This window comes from Crassostrea angulata, chromosome 1 (assembly GCF_025612915.1).
Source record: "Crassostrea angulata isolate pt1a10 chromosome 1, ASM2561291v2, whole genome shotgun sequence".
Taxonomy (NCBI): domain Eukaryota; kingdom Metazoa; phylum Mollusca; class Bivalvia; order Ostreida; family Ostreidae; genus Magallana; species Magallana angulata.
Genome location: NC_069111.1, coordinates 7,833,509 through 7,850,345, shown reverse-complemented (window position 1 = coordinate 7,850,345; position 16,837 = coordinate 7,833,509). Strand labels below are relative to the sequence as shown.

The following is a 16,837-nucleotide window of genomic DNA, read 5'->3' as shown; positions in this document are numbered from 1 at the left end:
TCGTTTATAATGAAGAAGGCCAATTAAATTTCTCAATGTTTTTAATTTGTAGAAATTGAGCGCATTCATTCTGGCTCATTGAGGTACACTTTTCTTCTTTCACATATAGATTTTTTAAAAATAAAATTCAATAACTAGTAAGTAGTGAAGGGAGAAAATATACCTTTATGCTCTCATGTATTTTAATCGTTTAATAAAATGATGGGGAGGGGGGCTAAAATAAAGGGACCTGGAAGTTAACCGTGAACACCAACTGAAAATTTAGTTATTTATATTGCATATGATCTTATTTTCGGTAAAATACTTAGTAGGTATTCCATAAAGGTAAATATGTTAAAAATCAAGTATGTGCGAAAATAAGTTTAAAATTCGGATATTCATTTTAGGTTAATCTACCGAGGGGCAATATGACACAATATCCCTTGAAAGCCCATATAAAGCCAGTGTTGCTCAGGTGAGCGATGTGGCCCATTGGGCCTCTTGTTAAATTGTGTATCCATTTATCACCACCACCCATTAAACTCAGCAAGAATGCCACCTGTTATTCTAGAGACAATCCCAGGACTCCTAGGAGAAGACGGGAGAGTATGGGTCAACCTGGCAGAGGCAAAGGCCGTAGGAAGCGGTGCAACCAAAGCACCCCCATTTCATCATGCCGAAGCCAGTCGCTGGATATGATCGAGAGCCAGCGTCAGATGCCCTCAACCCCGCCGGAACAAACTGCACCACCAGCAGTAGGAAATGCATCTTCTGTGGTAGAGACCGAAGCGGTAGATTCCATGCATCATTCCTGGCACCGGATTCGTCCAGTCGTGACGGCGGTGCAGGTACAGACATGCGTGCAGTAAATGCGGAGACAACCACCCAAGTACCAGATGTTCAAAATAAAGGTTCTTTATATTCATTGGGCACAACACCTATCAAGTTAAAAAAGCTATGTAATCACCCGAGAGGTTATAAGGATAACTATTTTTAATGGCACGGGTTTTCTAATGACTTTAAGCTTCAATATATGGGTCCTAGATTGCCCTGGAAGTCTGTCAACCTCCCAAGCTCACATGTTAATTCACAAATAGCTAAAACCAAAACTCAGAAAGAAGTGTTTTTGAAACGGGTGGCTGTCCCATTTGATTTCCCACCAGTCCCCAACCTACAGGTTTCTCCAATAGGCCTGATACCTTAAAAGGATGTGGACATGTGCATTATTCATCATCTCTCTTACTCAGAAAATTTGTCTGTTTATGATGGTATAAATCCAACTGCATGCTCAGTACAGTATAAAAATATAGGCCAAGCAGCCGAAATGATAGCTCTCGCTGGTGAGGGTGCATTTTTAGCCAAAACTGACATCAAGTCAGCTTTTAGATTACTCCCTGTATCACCTGGTGATTTTGATCTTCTTGGGTTAAGATTTCAGGGAATATTTTATGTTGACAACATGTTGCCTTTTGGATCATCAATAAGTTGTGCATTGTTTGACAAGTTTGCATGATTTCTTCACTGGCTAACCCAGAAGTACTCCCACAATAATTTTATTATTCATTACCGAGATGATTTTCTATTTTGTGGGTCATCATATTCATCCAACTGCCACCACTCTCTCCAAGTTTTTAGGACCATTTGCTCCGACATTGGTGTCACAATCGCCTATGAAAAAACAGTAGAACCTACTCGTGTCCTTACTTTTATAGGCATTGAGTTAGACTCGCAAAACATGACTGTAACGTGTTTTACCTAAACTAAATATCGGGTTCTTTTTAAGGGATATAAATATATTAATTTTACTTCTACTCTTCCTGAGTACAATAATTAAACTTGATTTACAATTGATTGGAGGTGTATTTAAATCACTTATTATTGTTTAACTGGGATACTTATCCCCGCGTGCCTTGGTAAAGGGTTCTTAATATTACAGGAAGTCAGGCGCCTCAGTCATATAGACTTACTACCTCCCGACAACCAATTAAGATTCCAATTCCAATTACCGCTAAGGAGTATTCCTTCCCCTAGTCTGTCTACTTACAACCTCACAAATTACTTCTATCAGGTTTCTATTACCTTCCAGGTCTTGCGGGTTCTTCTGAGAGCTGTTTCAGACCTACTCTGCCTAATCTGCTGGATGTGTCTGCTTATATACCCTTGGGAGAGTTTACTTCCAAGGGGGCACCAGGTCATTCCATTTCAATGGGTGTACTCTATTACGTGTACGGGTGTGCTTTATTACTTAAACTTCATGGGTGTGTTTCTCTGTTTGTCACTACCCCTATTCCGTTTCAATGACTATGCGACTCCCCACTGAAAAATTAAACCTCCTTAATTCTACATTAGCTAATTTTTTACAAGCAAAGAAAGTGTCCTTGAGAAAAATGCAGTCGCTTATTGGACTATTAAACTTTGCCTACAAGGTAGTTGCACCTGGTCGAGCTTTTTGCAGGCGCCTTATAAATTCAAAATTAGGCATAACCAAACACTACTACAGAATCAGAATCACAAAAACATCAAAACAGATCTCAGAATGTGGCAGGAATTTTTGAAATCTTAAAATGGCATATCTGTAATTTCTTTTTTTAACCATGGGTACATAACAACACAATCCAACTCTTTATTGATAGTGCAGGGGTTCAAAATGGGGGCTTTGGTATTTACTTTAAAGGGAAATGAGCACATGGGTCCTGACCTACCTCTTGGGCAGAACAAGGCATTATTAGGGATATGACCTTCTTGGAACTTTTCCCAGTGGTAGTTGCCCTCATATAATGGCAAAGATAATTCACAAACTCCAAGCTACTATTTCATATTGATAATATGTCAGTTGTCCAAGTTATTAACCAATCTACATCCAAGTCTGAAAGGGTTATGAATCTGATCCGCAAGCTTGTTTTAATTTGCCTCAAGTCAAACATTTGCATTAAGGCATCACACATTCCTAGAAAACAAATTTTATCTCGTTCACAGTGGGGTAGATTAAGGCGTTTAGCACCACAAACAGACCCACAGCCTACTCCTCTACCGATCCACATCAATGGAAAGTAAATAGATTACTCCATTGTTCTTTCGCACCATCAACTCATAAAGCATATTCAGTGGGCCTAACAAATTTCATGAGTTTCTTTCAAAATACAACTTTAAAAATACTTGGCCAGTGACAGTTACACAACTGCTTCAATTTATTGGGTACCTCTCCATTTTAAAGAGGTCATACATAACAGTTGCATTGTACATAAATGCAATATCCTATTTTCATAAAATAAATGGCCATCAAGACACAACCAAACTTTTCATAGTGATTAAATCATTGGATTGGTTGTGCAGATCGCCTGGGATAACCAAAGACACAAGAACCCCCATATCACATGAACTATTTTCCAAAATTATTAAATCATTACCCCATTTATGTAACTCCGCATACGAGTCGGCATTGTTTTCAGCAGTTTTCGCCCTCGCATATTTCGGCTTGTTAAGAGTCAGTGAAACATTAGCCTTGCAATGTAAAGACATCAAGATCAAAGCCAATCTACTCATTCAAATCACTAAACAAAAGTCCAAGGCAGATCAAATGGGGGTTTCCTCTGTTGTGGACGTAACTCCACACCCTACATCTTCTCGAGCTCTAGAGCAGAGGTACTTAATAGCCCTTCCCACCCACCCTTTGCATTAATTTCAATTTTAGAATTTTAGTGTCATTTGTCTGCTGTTCTTTGTATTTTAGAATATAGCAATTAGATCTTCCAGGACGCTACATGAGAAACAGGCGCCAATGCTTCCTGTTGACCACACGGACGCTGAAGGCAAAACCAACGCATACCATTGGCATCAATAAAACCAAATTTAGTAGCTAGAAGGGGGTTGAAATAAATTTTAACAAGGTTAAATTACTTTGCTTAGGTTACTTTGGTTGAAATGGGGTTTATGCTTCATGTCGCAATTAAGGGGAGGGGGGCTGTGGGATACTTTAGTGTATGTTGTGATCAAGTGGCCCCATAACCTGGTTGTCTCCCCCACCCTGCCACAAGGCAGTGGGGCGTGTCCGGGATGTTATACATAAGTGTTTATAAAATATATAACCCTAAATGTTAATATTAGTGGTCCATAGCCTGTCATGGCTGGCTCCACCTCCACCTCGCACAAGCGGGGGGAGGCCACAGTCTGGTAAGTAAGGTATAAACCAGGTGGCACGGGAGACAGGGAGAAGGGCAGTCACTCATTCATTGGTCCAGAACGTGGTGATCGTTCGGATTGGGCACTTGTTTACACTCGGCCCCCTGAGTGCTCATAGTTGTCTTGGTACTCTTGTAGGTATCCCCAGTCCCCCACAAAAAGTTGCGGCCTACTGTTACTAATTTTGTTTTGTAATGTTAAAAACTGTTGTGTTTTGTTCAACTGTGCCTTAAGTAACAATAAATGTATTTCAACTCAACAAGTGTTATTATTCAAAGCATGTATATGAATTTGAATGTCTCGATCGTGCTTGTCTGTCTGTGAGATTATCATTTCATGTTAGATATGCTTTGTCCATAGTCCCACTGCGCGTCCAGCAGGTGGCGGCCAGTGGCAAGGTGGCACCAGCCACGTCGGTTGGAATCTTCCTGTTTCTAATAATTAACTTATTAATGTAATGCGTTTAATAATCATTACCCATAGAATTTATGTGAATGTTGAAATCATCATACTACCATAAAAAATAAAGAAAACTTAATTCATTTTGAACAGAGGAGCCAAAAAGTATAGCAATCACAAAGAAAAATAGAGCATTACATGTATCTCTAACAAAGCTCAGCTCATTTTCTTTAAACAATGCTGTTTATTGTAGTATTGTTGTGCTTTTTGGGAAAATTGAGTGACAACTAGTTTTTCTAACAACTAAAGCCTTCCTAATCCTATTTGAGGTTCTAGTCATGAGCAAACATACACAAGATGATCCAATGCAATATTTAAGTGAACCAAATTAACCACATTTCGAATAGCATTTTCTATACAGTGATTTGGATCTAACCGATTGTGCAACAATTGTTAACAGAAAAAATCAATATCATTGGAAGACAAATATATTGAATCTGAAATAGTTTTTACAGTCAAGCAGACAAGCAATTAATCTAAAACAAAATTTAAAATGAATTATCAGTGAACATGAAAATAACTATGAAATTATGTTTGATCATAAAACTTAATATGCATAACTTATGCAGGTATTTGTATAATATGGAAGTTATGGACAAATCGTATCCCATTTCTTTCCTGCAAGTTTTCAACAGCATTAATCTAATTCAAAAATTTAGTGAAAGTAGATTACACGTTGTGAAGTTTCAGCTTAAGGTATGTAATCACGAACATTTAAAAAACACGTTTCTAAAAGATACACACGATGGTTTTTTTCATCCGTTTAGGACTTACCTGCATACAGATTACCGATATATCTTCAATTTACATTGTTTAGTCCAGTTACCCTTTAACAGGTAAAAATCTCTAATCTACAAGTGTTGAATGCATAACATAAAGTTCCGCTTCATCAATCTACAAATATTAACCTTACCATATTCAAATAGCTAGATAACGTCTAGTAGATGTCATGAAACTATTTACAGTCCTGCGAAACACTCGCTTCCCTGTGAACTGTGTTGTTATTACGTGTTCCGGCTCTGTTTCGGCACAAAAATGTGCTTTATCTTAATAAAAAAAAAAACCCTATATATCCAATCGTAATTTTGAGAAATACCGGTATTATGTTACCTCGACACGGAAGACATACTTTTGTAGCTATTCATCAAGAACTTCCTTAATGAAAACATAATTTAACAAAAGGCACATTGGCCACATATCTTAACAACAGCTGTTGAACACCTCTCTAAATATAAAATCTTCTGCGTGTTGTAAATTTTTTTTTTTAAATTCTTCTATATTTTCCAAGATTTTGAATCTTAGTATCTTCATATTATCCTTTTACATTACCCAATGTATTTACTCATTTGAATTTTATATATAATGATTTTTATCTACATTCATTTCTTATAACTGTTAATCGAGAATGATATGTTTAAATTTTAAGTTATTTGAAAATCTACAAATTATTCAAAAATATCAGTACAAATGCAAAAAGACATTTCCAATAAAAATAAAATAACAAAAAAGTATTGAAAAAATGTCAAACAAGTTCTGCTGAGAGATTAGTCCATTAGTAGATTCAAAGCTTGTAATGGATCAATTTCACAAAGTCAAAGTTTACGGGAAAATTATACGAGAGTTACTGGCTGCAAAAAGTAAATTATTAAAAATAACTAGATGGTTTTTTTCCCATTTCATGCACTGTAAACCAGTATGCTTTTTGGGTAACTAAATCAAACAGGCAATATTAAAAACCATTTCGACGATTGTTCATAACCTGTTAAAATCGTTTTCATGAGAACGTTTCCATATTATGCAGTAAAATTCAATTATCGATTTTCTTTTGATTAGTTTCTGTTAGATAATAACAATGACGTATAAGAGTTCACTTTCATTCGCATGTTATAATCGTTGAACACAAGATATCCAAAAGTTCTGTAGATAAAAGATACGCTGTTATATACTCTAACCAAATTGGGTTCAACTAATTGTCTTAATTTATTCAAGTCATTCATGAAATTATGAACGCCATGCATATTATGAATACAAGCAAAATTAAAGAGACTTTATTCTAATGAAATGAATTATGAACCTTACGATGCTTCAATAATATATTAATAATATAACGTACACTACAACGTAATCTACATGTAATCTAAGAGCCTGTTATATCCGATAATTACCCAATGAACCCCAATTATACGGTGTGTTCTCCCAAAGCCTACTCCTCAATTAAAAATAATAATTAGTCAAGGCAATTATGGGGCTCTCTAAGGGGACACAGGTAGACTTGTATTGTATTGTTTATTAGTCAACAGCTGTACAGCTCATAGACATATACAATTAATATACACATGTTATAATACATATACTGGTCACTTGAAAAAGGCAAGTTTATACATGAAGTTTTCTGATTACAAAAGCATTCTTAATATATTTACCTAAATTGCACAAATCCTTTACATTTTGTGTTGACAATAATAGAATTAATTTAAAGACAGAGGGTTTAATATAATAAAACTTCTTAAGGAATTTTTCTCTTAAGTTACAGTAATAGGGACATTTCAATATAAAATGATATTCATCTTCTATATCTAAAGTACATAGAGGACATACCTGTATATACTTTGGGGCACAGGTAGACTTTACCTGTATATACTTTGGGGTACAGGTAGACGAAATTGTCTTATTTTTAATTCAAAAAAAAAATAAATAAAAGGATGCAATAAATAGTGCTATATAATCTAAATGTTTCAGTGAAATAAAATAATCATTAAATGTTATTTAAAATATATATATATATCTTTCTTCATTTTTAAATTTACATCTTAACAAAATAAAAATAAAACATTATATCTTAAGGTATAAATTAAAATCAGAGATTTTAAAGGATGATTATCTAAATTATGACTGAGATAAAATTATGATAAAAAATCACTTTCTTCAACAAATTTGTCCAAGCTATGAATAAATGAACAACATAAGCTTCAATAAAGTCATAAAACCAAGTAATTGAACATCATTATGGTAAAAAAAATTCACTTTGATATTTTTTAAATATTAGTTTTAAAATCAATTACTGTAAAGATGTTGAACTAAAGCTGTAAATATATGAAGTTAAGCTGAACTCATCCAAGCTGTAAATAAATGATGTTAAACTGAACTCATCCAAGCTGTAAATAAATGATGTTGAACTGAACTCATCCAAGCTGTAAAAAAATGATGTTAAACTGAACTCATCCAAGCTGTAAATAAATGATGTTAAACTGAACTCATCCAAGCTGTAAATAAATGAACACAAGCTGCAGAATTGTATAAATATAAGGAAAGAATCCAGACATCATCACTATTCACAATGGCAAATGCACAGATCAAGGTTAAGTTCATCACCAACAGAAGAGGGGGACGTAATCTCGTAATCAATGGCTACATTTACCGGGTAAATCGAAGGACGGACAGCAAGATCTTCTGAAGGTGCACTACATCTGGATGTTCCGCCAGTATCTCAACAGAGAACGACATCCCCACAGGTTTTGGACGACAGCAACACACCCATGCAGCGGACCACACTGAAGTTGTCGCCAAACAAATTATGACAGCCATCTCCAGAAGATGTACAGAGGAAGTTAGGCCCATCCCATCCATTTTCAGCGAAGAACTTAACAAACTCCGAGACAACGAATGGGACGACACCAGCAGAGAGCTCATCGAGAGGCTGCCGACTTTCAACACTGCCAGGTCATCACTCTACAGAGCCCGCAGGAAACAGACACCACCACTTCCAAAGACTACAGCAAACATCAGACTGGAGGGGAAATGGACAGAGACAGAGACGGGACAACAATTCCTTCTACTAGATGACATCTTCCAGAACAACAGGATACTTGCGGGTTTACAGATCCCCTACAGAGAAGATGACAACGTGAAGAAACTGATAAGAAGAGCAGCCGTCCTACCCCTAGTTCCTATTGACAGCATCGAAGACGTGTGGTTCCAAGCCCTGGAAGACGGCGATGAAGCCGACCTGACGGAAGTGACAGAGACCTTTACAGACTATGTGACAGAACAGTGGGTGAATGGTGACAGACTTACTTGGAATCACTTCGGAACCAATGGACCACGGACCAATAACAACTTTGAAGCATGGCATTGGAAGCTGAAGAGGATGGCCCTACGCGCGCACCCACACATCTACACTGTCATCAAGATATTCAAGGACATCCAGAACAGCAAAGAAATTCTTCAAATCCAGAAACAAGCAGGAGGAACCATTCGGCAACCGACAAAGAAGTACGCGACCATCAAGAGGAGACTGCAGACCCTGAAGGAGCGATACTAAGACAGGATCATCGACTTCATGACCTACGCAGATTCAGCATCGGAACTTCTTCATTTAGGACATTGACATAGTGACAGTGAAAGTGAAAGGACATTAAGACAGACTCCATGCCCAAATTACTTTGTAAATATTGTATATATACTGGTATGAAACTTTATGTCATTTTGAATTGTTATTTATGTTTTAGACAACCATGTATTTATGAATGTTTTAAAACAGTGCTATGTGTCCAAAAAGACAATTGTGTATAAAATGTTATGCAATTTAAAACATTATTTTATTTTTTAATTTATATGTAGTGCTAATAAATAAGATAAATATATTAAAATTGAGTCAATGTTTTCTTTTTATTTATGCAACAATTTTAATTATAACGACATTCAAAAATGACAAACTGTCATATTATTTTTCATTCAAGGAATCACAGGTAAAGTCTACCTGTGCCCCTTTAGAAGGCGCCATAATTGGCCAGTATAATTGTATAATGATAATTGGGCAGTAGGCGTTCGGAGAATCAGCCAATTATACTATGTAGAAAACCAACCAAACTTATTGATATCCCGATGAACCCAAATGACCAAAACTACCCCAATGAATCTAAAATAAGCCACCTGCAATGATACATTTCCTAATGATACAGAAATGAATCCCAATTTACTTAAAAATATCTAATTCCAAATATTTATTAAATAGCCCGACCATACTCAAAACAACATTAATATACCTAGATGGTACTAAAGTTTAGCAATAATGATGCCAAAATGAGTAGAAATTGTGATGAAAAAAATGACAATACCATTTCAAAAATCCATAAAACAAAATACAAATTCAAAGCAGAGCAACATTAATGAACCTCAAAAATACTATTCTAAGTTGTTATTTAAAAATCCTATAATTTACTAAATAAACCTACATTACCAACATTTTTGTTTGACTTTCATGGTTCGTGTAACATAAGAGTATCTTCAGAGAGAGCCAGATCTCAATTATCATGGTTTTCTTTAACTAAAACTTGCTTTATTTGGTGTTTTTTTATTAATATAATATGATTATTATTTACACATTTTGCATTTTAGTAACAGCGGGGTCAGGACGTTGCCAGGTAAAAAATTTTGTCCATGAATTATACTGGGTTTTTTTTATACATCAACAAAGATATTTTAATATGAATTACCACCGACTTTTCTAGCATAATGCTTTTAATTTTTGACAACTTTTAATTTTTCTTACATGAGTAATTAAAATCCAGATGTTTTTGGAGTTTCCTCCCTTTATTATAGGGTCTCGCAAAATTAATTTTTAAAATTTTTTAACATACTTTATTCTTTGTTTTGTTCTTTGTTAAAAATGTCACAATGCTAATGCATCACAATGTAAAACAACACGTCATAATACACAACTATATACTCAATGTTATAAAGTGAGGAAGGAAACATGCACAAAGTATTTTTTACATTCATTTTATGCTTGAGAGTCAAAATAAAACTCTACTTAACACATGTACAGAGCAAAATTGCTTACGCAGCAATTTTGTAAGATAAAGACGGATCAACGTTATATTAAGTGTTCCCTTTAGGGTTCAAAACACAGTTTTATATGTTACGTTATAGTGACGTTTTTAGATAAGGGACAAGCAAAACTGACTTGCATAAAAAAATTGTGAATTTTATAAATATTTAAAAATAATGCACATATAACGTAATGCTAAAATTTATTTGACACTTAAAGCATGAGAAAATAGACAATAACAAGTACATGTACATTTTAGGCTTCTTCTAACGGCAGAATGCAAATAAATCAGCTATTTTAATTTCTGTGCATTTTCAAGAGCAAGTCCTTAGGCATCGTTTTATAGTATTTTCAGGGTACATTCGCCAGCTTTTTAAAAAGCTATATTACCCGCTAAAAATTGATGAAATTCTGCACTCTTAAAATTCGGATGTTTTTGGAGTTTCCTCCCTTTATTATAGGATCTCACAAAATTAATTTTTAAATTTTTTCAACATACTTTTTTCATGTATTCGAAATATGCAATTTTATGCAATTGAGAATTAAAAAAATAATTTAATCCCTACCCATCACGCTTTTTTCCCAGAGAAAAACCTCCTGGATTTTATACGAAACTGTGTTTAGCTACCCAACATAGATACATGTACTTCAGTTGGAATCACCCAACCCCTATTTCTGGAGTTTTAACTTTTTGTGAAAATTTATGTTTTGAAACATCAAAAAGTAATATATATTTTGGAATTATTTGTCAAGTAAACATTAACAAATCAAAACAATATTCAAAATATATCAGTTATTACATTTACCACTTATGATTTTGTAAATCTACATTTCTAAAGTTAAAAGTAAAATTCCGAACTTATGTAATTTAAAAAGAAAATTTTCCATAATACAACTAATCTGAATGTCAACCACTAAAAAAAGAACTAAATGATAAGGTTTCGGGGAGGGGCACAAGTCAAAATCGATATGTTTTCTATACACATTTATAGATTAAATAAACGACTCAAACAACTTGACTCCCACATTGTTTGGATATATTACTTTTTGAAAAACAATATTATCACAGAATAACACAAAGGTAGATACAAGTATGCCTACAGACTGATGCTTATATTTTTATATACATTTTATATACATAATATAATTTACATATAGCTTGGTGCAGTTTACTAGACGAAGTAATTACTGTAAGATATACAGTCATGCACAAATGAATATACGTATACGTACTGTACATAGCCTTTAAAGGATATTATCTGATGATTTTGCATTTACCATTTTACCAGATAAATCTGTTCATAATTTACAGTTTTCATAGTTTGAAAAAACAGTGCCGACAGATCATATTTATAAATGATAGATAAAAACTTATTCATCAGTTTCTTTATAATAAACATTTTCCCCAAGTCTCACTTATGGTTCTAATAACACACGAAGAGTTCAGCAAATTTCTTTGCATTGTATTCACCTTGTAGTCATCATTTTCACACTTGTTAGTTTGATGGTTGTTTCCGCGGTACAGTTCCATCCAAATGGATAGTTGGGGTCGTTATAAGGCATGGTCAGACCACATGTATCGGAACAACAACTGTCCCACCACCCTCCGTACTTCAACATAGGACATCCGCAACCACTGGAGTCCAGATCGTGGGTTCCGAAAGTATGGTTCTTATAATAACGTAATATGTCACCTAAAATTTATTTAACCTATTTTGAAATAATAGTATAATTAATATGTTTGAAAAATCATTAAGACAAGAAATGAATTAAAGTTGTCTATAAATTGTTTATTGTTACTATGTACAACTCAGTCATCGATTATGCTTTCTACAACTCCAAAGAACAATGACATCTGGGATACGCATGTATACACTCATTAAAACTGGATACCCCCATATGTAATGATGGAATAGAATTGAGAAATAAAAAATGTATTTTTGTCTTTTTAAATGAAAGAATACTAAGAAAAACATTAATTCAGTAATAATAGACGAGTGTGGATTAGAGTTGTCTATAAATATTACATTGTTACTTTACAACTCCGTCATTGAGTATGTAACTCCAAACAACAGTAACATCTAGTATATGCATGAATACACTTGTTATAACCGGACCCCACCCAGATGTAATGATGGAATAGGTTTGAAAAATATAAATGTGTTTTTATGTCTTTTGAAATGAAAGAATAATAAGTTATAAAAAAATTACTTCAACCAAAAAAAAATCGTACTTGCGTTTCCCGTCATGGAGTCGACATGACTGAGTGTATACTGGCTGGAGGCACTGGATATGATGACGTCAGAATAATCAACATACCGGAAGCTTGCGTCACTGTACTTCAACTCAATGAACAGACGGGAACTCCAAGACGAGGTCAAATAATTAAAATAACGATTTCCTGCGATCAAAAGAAAACTTGTTAATCAGAGAGAGAGAGAGAGAGAGAGAGAGAGAGTAGGCGGTGTCCTGTATATGTGCGCATTTTTCTTCTCATTTCCAAAAAAGCATCTAATTTCCAAACATTGTTTTCATGTATTACCTCTTGGGTTTGTAAATCATCTTGTTTATTATTTTATACTTACCTAGCCACATTTCTGTGAATGGCGACCCAAACCCGTCCTGATACTCGGCAAACGTCCGGTTGAAGTCCACGGAACCGTCGTGTCGCTGGAGGATTACCTTCATAGAAAAGACAGATTGTTTGGCGACCATAATGTATTATATTATGATATGAAAAAAGTGTGAAGAAGCATATACTAGTACACTCCACGCTATCACATAGTAATGTCACACATAAGAAACATTTCTAAACATTGATAAACCTCTTTTGGGTATTCTTCAAACTTTATTTGTCACCGTGTAATTTTGGTTCTTTCAAAATTATTATAATACATTAATGAAGTGATTGTATTATGCTCATTGACAGTTTACTATAAATATCAGGGATTCTCACGAACAGTATCGTACAGAACGCCAACTCTAGAAAAACTGGCAGGTTTTCTCGAAGGTTTGAAAATTACTACGCACTCGTAGCTTTATCAAAATCATAATGCCATAAATGCCTTTTGCTTGGCAGTGAGGTCATTCTTACCGTATATCCGTATCCATCCTTCATTACACATTCCACTAGCATGGGGTTGTTTGTTACTGGACTGGTGATTTCATAAACTCCACTCACCGATGTGTGGCCAGATACACAGTCGCAGTGAGAGCAATCTAAAAACATACGGTATAACATCTCTACACTGTAAACGTAATTATAACGGCGATATACATTGATGAATTTCATCCCGAGAAAACATGACGAGTGTTTATTTTGACGAACTATCAATATTTACAAGGAAATATATTGACTATATAGATTCAAGACATGTTGACCCTTTATATGTCAATTAAAGCTAAGAATGGACACACATTCGCCAAAAAAAAAACCAAATTCAATAATTAATGTCATAACGAAGCTACATTGAAGCAATGTAAGAACTTGCTTACAAATTTTTTTTTCTGAATTAAATTTTTGTTAAAAACAATCAATTGTTATTTTTCAATGCAAAAAAAAATTTTTGCGTTTGCGTCGGTATTTTTCTGAATCATCCCGAACTTGTTTTTATGCATGTCTTACAAGTAATAAACTGACTGAATTGTAAGACCACATAATTTAAATCCATATGGTATATATACAAATGAACAAATGTTCATTTCATTACAATCAACTGATCAGCGCGTGTCAAAATGTAAAGAATGTGGGTTTTTTTTTAAAAACACAATTTGGGTAATCATATATTCTCCAATTTCGGGGAAAATAAAATATATCCTCAAAAACGGAGGTTCCCTGAGCCTGGCAAAAGAGAAAGTAAATTGCCATAGTAATATAAATTTGCAAAACAGGCAATAACCGTCACCGTAAATTACAACTCTGATTTCTTTATTATACAATTATACCAGGTATAAAATTCGGCTTGAGAAATACTGCAACTATAAATAAAAAATATAAAAAATTATAGTTAAAAGTCCTACTTTTACCTTTTTGTCCATATTCGCTAGCCAAGTGCGACGATCTATGGTTGATTATAGTGTGAATAGAGAAAAACAAGGATCGTCACCCTTTGCTAGAGAAGATGCTTTTTGTCAGTCGTGGTTGCCTCATATAATAAAATTGATTGATTTTTAGATGTATTTTCTTGATTTTTTTTTATCAGTTGATGTGTTTGTTGTTTGTTTTTGTTGATACAGACAGTTACAATATCATGGCTGAGGTATTAAATCTAGTAAATTGAACTATATTAAAATTACTGCCGCAATAATTAAAAACTGCTCAGCTTCTGTGGAAGGGGGGGGGGGAGTGCCGCCCCCGATCCCCTGCTTACAAATAGTTTGTACCAAGCTACGCCACTGAACTTTGATTAAAATCGGACAATCTCTTCATTAAAGTTCACGGCGATTGTTGGTTCTTAGAAGAGGACGGGTGATCTGCACAAAATTATTTGTATTTGACTTGAACGTTGATCACTTTAACCATTATAAAACAATTATATGACACAAAGATATCCTACATGAAAAACCATGTTCCCAAAGACCGTAATACTACAGTTTAATACAGTGTACATCACCTGAATATGACCCGGATGTCGTTGTCTGCACTGTCACACCGGAAGTTACGCTGTTTGTCGCCGATATTTGAGAGATGTCTCCGATGCATTCATCAGTTGAAGAAAACCCGTCACAAGTTTGCAAGTCGTGTGAAAGCTGAAATGTATGGTATTTTGAGTATTTGTTTGCAAAGTAAAATTTAGATTCAGATAATATGAAATTATACAATAGACCAGTAACTAACATATGAGTACATGCACTAATATTGCAAAACACTTGAGAGATTTTCAAAAGATATATAATACTGAATTCAGGTTCTCAAACAAATAAATTAAGATTAAAAAATAAATCGTGTTCCAACATAGAAAAATACCTTGATAAAGTGCCGACAGGGAGCAGAAATGTCCAGAGAAGGCTTAGGATTTGGACTGTCATTTGTAAGTCTACACACCTGAGACGAATCGACGTCGCATAGCTCGAACCCGGTACAATCGTTTTCTAAGATACACTCTTGAGAACAATTCGCCATTTCGCGTCCTCCAAACATCTGAAATTCCTTAAAGACATGGTTGTTTATGTCGTAGTTCACGAAACCTTTGTTAACAAATTTGGTATTGCTGAGGAAGGCAAAAGCATAAATAGTTAAACATAGGACCAACAGCATAAATCTTGGAATCTTCACCATTTTCAACCACGTATCACAAGCTTATACGTTTTTGTTCAACATTCGACAGTTTTATAGTAGTCAAAGTAGCCCGGGGAACTAACATTTATCATAATTGGGGTTCACAACGGAATCGCTAATATTGATTGATTAATAGAAACATGTATTATTGATGTGATGAAAACTCTGAGGCATGGTTATGCATTAATTTAATAAATGGTACTTTTTTCTCTTTAAGTAATAATCATGCTTGATATCGATCTTGCTTGATCAGCGGAAACTTTCATCAAGAGTTAAAAATGTAAATTTATTTTTTGAAAACCTACAAACAGTTTGCTTCTTGCATTTTTAGAAATAACATTTAATTTTATACTTTTTGTAACACATACAAAGAAAATGAACATTGCACAAAATTATGTCGACCCAACGTTCTCTCTCTCTCTCTCTCTCTCTCTCTCTCTCTCTCTCTCTCAGTAAATGTTGTTGAGCTGATAAAAACTACAATATATATAAAAAGAAAAGAAAATAACAACACATTCATACACAATTAATAATTAACATTCTGTCTCAAAGGAGATTTTCATACTTGACGAACAATATTCATGAAAGTAATATATTTTTTGTAATAATATGAGCAATATTCATTCGTAAAAAAAATTGTCAATCGAAGAATGACAAATATTTTCGTGAAAAAGACTTAGGAGGCAGGGAAGAAAAAGAATTCTTCTTATTTACATTTCTGGAGAAAAGTTATATTTTTAAAAAATATTATTTTACGTTAATTTCGTTTTACGTACTTTATCAATTATTAATTGTGGATGAATGTGTTGTTATTTTCTTTTCTTTTTTAAGTTACGAAATGGTTATGCAATACGTACATATATTCAACGCACTTTGAAAAAAAAAATACTTTTTTTTCAAAGTGCATTGACTTGGTTTCAAAATAAACGCATTTTGAAAAATCCTTTCAAAGTGTGTAATTTTTTTATACTGCTTTGTAACAGAGCGGTCACGGTCCAGTATACGTAGCTATCGTCTGAAGGTTTATTATCATGAATGTCTAGTTATCTTAAAGTTCGTCGGTTCATTTGTTTGAGGGTGTATATATATATATATATATATATATATATATA

General features: G+C 34.2%; 1 protein-coding gene across 1 annotated transcript; it reads right to left on the bottom strand.

Moving 5' to 3' along the window:
* Positions 1-11,914: 11,914 nt before the first annotated feature.
* LOC128177075 (ficolin-1-A-like) lies at positions 11,915-15,190 on the bottom strand. The gene is made up of 5 exons (XM_052843605.1): positions 15,061-15,190; positions 13,542-13,666; positions 13,033-13,129; positions 12,681-12,848; positions 11,915-12,141 (listed from the first exon to the last, which is right to left on the bottom strand). The coding sequence occupies exons 2-5, from the start codon at positions 13,581-13,583 to the stop codon at positions 11,915-11,917; spliced, it is 534 nt and encodes a 177-aa protein (XP_052699565.1). The 5' UTR covers positions 13,584-13,666; positions 15,061-15,190.
* Between the last annotated feature and the right edge of the window lie 1,647 nt (positions 15,191-16,837).